Here is a 6,080-nt window from a genome sequence, read left to right on the forward strand (position 1 = left end):
TTTGCTTCCATTCTCTTAAAGTCATCTGCTGACTCCCCCTGCTGGTGATCGATGGTAGCAGTATCAACAAGGAATATCTCACCAACCTCAGACACAAACTGTGTGTGTGTGTGTGTGTGTGTGTGTGTGTGTGTGTGTGTGTGTGTGTGTGTGCGTGTGTGTGTGTGTGTGTGTGTGTGAGAGAGAGAGAGAGAGAGAGAGAGAGAGAGAGAGAGAGACAGAGAGAGAGAGAGAGACCATGACCTGACAATAGCAACATATCTGGTACAGACCTGAGCCTGGGTGTCAACAATGCATTTGGGATGTTTTATAATAAATAAACCAACCAACACTTGGCAATATCTTGTTAGTTTTCCATAGAGCGTTGTTGTCATTTTGGTCACATGAATCAGTTAGCCAATAAGAACTCTCGCTGCACAGGCGCGCGACTTGATTCAGGAAGTAATGTACAGAAAACGATTGCAGACTGTACTCGTGAAAAAGGTTGTTTTATCCCTTTCAACTTTTAGAAGTTCGGCAGTAATCCACATCTTCTGAGTGAGAAAGTAACGTAATTTAGCTGAAAATGTCTGTCGGTCCTGAATGTGGGAGTGCATCATCGCTTGGGAAAGGAGACAACTTGCATCAACAGGGTAAGTTAGGTTGACAGAACAAAGTTTAGTTTACTAACACTAAGTTAGCTGGCTGGCTGTTTACTATTGTAAAATGTAGGCGTGGTGGCTTAACGTTAAGATTCATACAACTATCAGACTGTCTACAATATAACGTGTAAACAGAAATTAACGTTGCATCTGTCATTGTTCAAAATTGCTTATGCATACTCGCAATACAAAGCCATTATAATTCGATGCTGTAACGTGCTAGCTTGGCTAGCTAGCTAGCTAGTTATAACTCTATTTTTTGTCTGTTGTCGTAATTTTTCGTAGGTTAATAGTGAAACTAACTGAATTTACTGAGCTAAAGTCGGAGTAGTGCTGTTTTGAGTCTCCTAAAAATGTATTCTCTGTGCCGTTGAAAACAAGTTTGCCATTTTCTGCCGTCCTCCCACCCAGTTCTGGCCTCCTTCCCCCTGTGTGACCTGACAGAGGAAGACCTGACCCAGAACCCGCAATTCTGTAAGCTGCTGGCTACCCTGTCGCAGCATGTGGACCACAGCGGACTCACTGTCCCTCTGAAAACACAGCTGGAGAAGGTCAGAACTCCTCTCTTCCTACATATGTCTCTGGCACACATACGTGTAACTATGCAATTAGCTTTGAATAAGCGAAGGTAACAGTATGGCTGCTTTCCCCAGGCTGAGCAGCAGCTGCAGAACCAGAGGCTTCGCTGGCTGCGCTCAGAGAGCCTCCACAGTCTGCTGCAGGAGATGATCCAGGATCACTGCGTCAGGAAGCACCAAGCCACCGTCCCCCCCGACCAGAACATGGTACGCTTCACATACATCCTCAGCCTTACCCGTATTGACACCGTCAAAAGAGATGACAAGAATAATTTGACAGCGTATCACTGGCTTGTGGTTGTGTCTGTGTAGTTTTATGATACGATGGAGCAGTGCCTGCTGGTGGCTCAGTGTGTCAGACAGCTGGATCCCAGTGCCAACACCAGCCAAGACCAGCCCTCTGTACTGGGCCTGAACCCCCAACAGGTGACAGAGCTCATGCCCTCAGAGAAGGTGGGTCATAGAACAATACATTCACCTGCATACTTTAAGTAGTAATACCAGGGAATTCTTGTTTTTATTTTTATTGTGGCATAAGATAAGTGATAAGATGTGCCAAAATGTGTACACCCTAAAAAATGTGTTTCCCTGGCTGTGTGTCCTTGGTATGTGATGTTTTTTTGCCACTGCACAAGGAAATTATTGTGGGAAATGATTATGTGCTTAATAAATGACAAGAAGGCTAATGTATAGCCTGACAACGTCCTTGTAGAATTAATGGGTGCTTGAGATAATAAAATCATCTCAAGTGTGATTGCCATTCATAATGAGGCAACTAGGTAGGCTACTGACATTATTTGTAATCTCTTGAAATGATTTTAAACATTGTTTTACCATTTGAAAAGCAAGTGAGAGGAAAACAGCCCACAGAATTTGAAATTATGTTATTTTCTTCCCTGGCATGAAAACAAGGTGAAGACACAGTGCCAATGGAAACACATTTTTTTAGGGGAAAGAAATTTGGCACATCACTGGGTGTTTAGACAACCAAATGAAATGTAAATGAATCACTACTGGTTTATATCAATCAGTGATGGAGAAAGAGTAGCAAAACAGATATTTATTTATATTAAAAGTGTTGTGGGTTATTACTTTAATGCTGTATTTATCTGTACCAGAATGTGCAAAGAATGAAACAGAGTTTACCAAGAGAGCTGGAGAAACATCTCAAGAAAAAGTGTTTCAGCCTTCTGTCCTACTATCAACCTGATTGGGGTAGGTAAACACTTGATTTACCTGTGGCCACTGATAAAGCCTACCATATTTTGTGGTGTTTACTTTCAGAACATAATACTGCATGGACATGACCAGTATGTCTTTAAAATCCCTGCTAGAGAGTGAGAGCGAGGGTCTGAAGAACATCAAGCTGTCTCATCTGTCTGGCCAGCTGGACACAGAGAAGAAAAAAGCGGAGAGTCTGAAGGAGATTTGCCGGGAAAACAGCGTTCTCCTGCAAAGACAGACCCAGCTCTACCTCTCTGTAAGTGGTCTTTATGGTCGTATGTAGTTATCTGAGGGTAACCCAACAACTGTTTTTGGTGTTGTACCACAATAATGTATGCAATGATGAGCGTTCTGTGGTTTTTGTACCTTGTGAATGAGCTCAGTTACTGGAAGGCTGTCCAAAAACCACTGCACAAAAATGTTTCCAAACCTAAAGCCTTAAAAATGTGTGTACAAGGCATAAGTGCGTTCTGTTTAGTTTCTCAAAATATTTTACATTCTGTTCTTTTTTATGCTATTCTTTCCAACCGGGTTGCTGTTCCCTGTCCAGGAGCTGACTAAGTGCATCCAGCTTCTCCAGTCTCTCGTCTTGGACCACAGGCTGAGGATCCAGACGGATTTGGACAGGAAGAAGTTAGACTACTTCGAAGGCAAATGCGAATTAGTCTTGCAGAAGATCAGGTAGGGACTTCTCAATGGTTCGCCCGTATGTTTGTAAATACATTTGACATTTTAGGCATTTAGCTGACACTCTTATCCAGAGAGACTTGCAAGGAGTGCAACAGTGGAATAGACTCAAATTCCTACATCAGGAAAATTACAAGAGATGACATAACACCACAGTAAATGAGCGCTCCCTTCCACACGGTTAATGCACAGGTTTGGAAATGTATGGAAAAACAATTTGGTAATTTCCAAGGTCTTGATAAGTTTGGAAATTGCACGAAAAGTTTGTTTGGGTATGGGAAAAATATTGTTGTAATGTCCAGATATCCATAAGGAAACACATTTTATGTGGTTTTAGACCACTGTCAACGTATATATTCTCATATTGGTTACTGTGAAGAATCATCATTTATAGGTTGATATGGCAGAGATAGTAGGGGGAAGATGGAAGTTGGTATAAATCATAGTGAACACCAACCAAACTTGTTACATCAAATCAAAAGAAATTAAAGCCTGGACAAAGTATGGATTATTATAATTGAAACTGTATAGGAACCCTGCTGCCAACCTTTGAGTGATAAAACAAATGCTATGCAGGTTTGAATGTAAAGCAATATGCTTTCCATATAGACATTTCTAGTTCTCACATCTCTTCTTCTTCTTTCTCTCTCGAAGGACTGAGATGGTGGAGATTCAGCTGGACACATATACAGCCGACACAATATCTGCTCATAGAAAAATAAGGCAAGTGGCCTCTGAACGTTGTCCTTTTCTGACTCATTGTTGCCAAGTAATTGCATGCAAACATATTTGTATCTTCTCAACGTTATCTGTAGCTTCACTCTTGTGTCGCCCCCTCCATCACAGGGAGAAGCTGGAGTCGGAGCTGAAGGCGTGTCGGTCGGAGAAGCAGTGTGTGGAGTTCAAACTGGCCTCCTTTGAGATCCTGGGCAAGGAGTTTGAGGCCCTGGCCGAGGAATACTGCAGGCTACGGAGGGAGATTGACATGAAGAAGTGGGCTCTGAAGGAGTTCACCCAACACACCGACGAGTGACAGCCAAAGCTGATGCGGGGACAAGAGAGCCAACCGCTCTCTTTCACACAAACACATGATGTATCTTGGACACTGGCTGCTTAGAGAACTGTGTGGATTTTTGACCTGCAGTAACTTTCCAATGTAGCTACTTAGAGGGATAGCTGAAAGCTCCCATTAGTTCTGTTATTTAATTCACTTCTCAATAAATTTTGCTTTTGGGGACAAGTCACAACCGTTTAGTGCATCACTATGGTAATGGACATTGCTCCTTCCACCAGTTCCCCCCAGTAACCCAATGTAGAATAGTAGTTTGAAACCCATTTAGAGTTCAAGTCCTGTGTAGTACCCATTGCTCTTTGGATAATATATAGTTTCTTTCTTACCCGTCTTGCATGCAACAATATAGTCACACTTGTGATAGCTTTTTTAACCTAAGGATTGAGAATTACAATAGTCATTCTGACAATGCAGTACACTACACTCATATTGCAAATATATATATACATATAGATATAAACATATATCTTACAAAATAAGATTTCTAGCTGTTGTTACAGGAAAGTCAGACATTTTCTCTCCATACACATTTTGTAAAGTTAAGTGTAAAATCTTAAATCTAGACATGTGATGCTACATTAACAACTTATGTCCTAACATTGACAGAAGCTCCAGTGAAGCACAGTCAGAAGCAAGCCAGGTTTAGACAGATGCTGAACTTTATCTGTGTTCAAAGACTTGGACTAGCTTCAGCTGAAATGAAAGTTTCATGAATAGAAGTAAAATTGACAAAATTGACTGTGGTTGTACTGGGCAGCTCCCAGTAGCCAACAGTAGATGTGTGGTGCTGTGCTCTGTTGCTCCCAGTAGGATACAGTAGAAGACTATAGTTTACTGGTAGCTATCCTGTAACCAAATGGGAATACTGTGGTTGTACTGGGAGCTACCCAGTAGTCATTAGGAGAAGACTGGTTGTGCTGGGCAGCTCTCAGGTGTGAAAGGGTGAACATGACAAGAAGAGTCTTCATGGAGGCTTTTGTGACATCATGTGGTGGAACGTTGTCAGTGTGACCAACAGTGCTGCCTTTTGCTAGATGAGCTGCCAACAGACCATGAAGGCAGCAAACTGCAGGAGGTTAGAAGGCAGCTAAGGTGTGAGAGATGATAAGTTTTCAGTTGGAAGACATTTTCCACTACGCTTAAATCTGAAGTAGGTATTGTGGCCTCACATTCTTTTGTGTTTTCAGAGAGAGTAATTGATTGTAAAACCTTTTGAAACTTTGCTAAAATTCATGTCAGTTAAGGTAAAATGACAAGGACCTTTACCATTTCACCAGTATCTTACTACAATTTGTCATTTACTACTCCAAATCAAACACATCACGCCTTGATCAACGAAGATTTCTGTGTATGACCAGTGTTTGTACACATGGGAATAATGTGTTCATCCAGTGATACTGATGCATGACTAATTCTGCCTGTTGATGTTTTTCACAACAATTTTTCAATTTGAACCTAGTTTACAAGCATCTGAAATAGTGGGCGGTGACATTTTCTGAACGTCATCTGATAAAAGTAAGTAAATTTTCAGTTTTAGTATAGAACACACTGTACTATATTTTACTCTTGATGAATATGAATTCTTAGACAGCTAGTTATCCCAGTAGCATACAGGGAAGACTTTGTACTGGGAGTGACCCAATTGCTAATAGTAGATCACGTTTGTTGTACTGGATAATTCCCAGTAGCCAACAGTAGAAGACTCTGGTTGTACTGGGAAGCATCCAGTAGCCCACAGTGATTCTACTGGGAGACACCCAGTGGCCAAAAGTATAACACTGGTTGTACTGGGCAACACCCAGTAACCATCAGTAGAAGATTGTGGTTATACTGAGTGATTCCCAGTAGCCAACAATATAAGATTGTTGTTGTACTGGA

The 6,080-nt window shown here is 41.5% G+C and overlaps 1 protein-coding gene across 2 annotated transcripts; it reads left to right on the forward strand.

Annotated features, from left to right (window-relative positions):
- Positions 1-435: 435 nt before the first annotated feature.
- Positions 436-4,505, forward strand: haus4 (HAUS augmin-like complex, subunit 4). Of its 2 annotated transcripts, XR_013508008.1 has the most exons (10): positions 436-632; positions 1,053-1,192; positions 1,295-1,426; positions 1,532-1,672; positions 2,338-2,434; positions 2,554-2,699; positions 2,994-3,124; positions 3,785-3,857; positions 3,981-4,225; positions 4,279-4,505. XR_013508008.1 is itself a non-coding variant. In XM_071899115.2 (9 exons), exons 1-9 carry the CDS (start codon positions 566-568, stop codon positions 4,161-4,163), a joined length of 1,110 nt encoding a protein of 369 aa, XP_071755216.2. In that variant the 5' UTR covers positions 436-565; the 3' UTR covers positions 4,164-4,505. The 2 variants fall into 2 exon arrangements, 1 of the variants encoding a protein (XP_071755216.2); XM_071899115.2 differs by having other exon boundaries at positions 3,981-4,505.
- The last annotated feature ends 1,575 nt before the right edge of the window (positions 4,506-6,080 follow it).

Source organism: Centroberyx gerrardi, chromosome 23 (assembly GCF_048128805.1).
Source record: "Centroberyx gerrardi isolate f3 chromosome 23, fCenGer3.hap1.cur.20231027, whole genome shotgun sequence".
Classification (NCBI taxonomy): Eukaryota; Metazoa; Chordata; class Actinopteri; order Beryciformes; family Berycidae; genus Centroberyx; species Centroberyx gerrardi.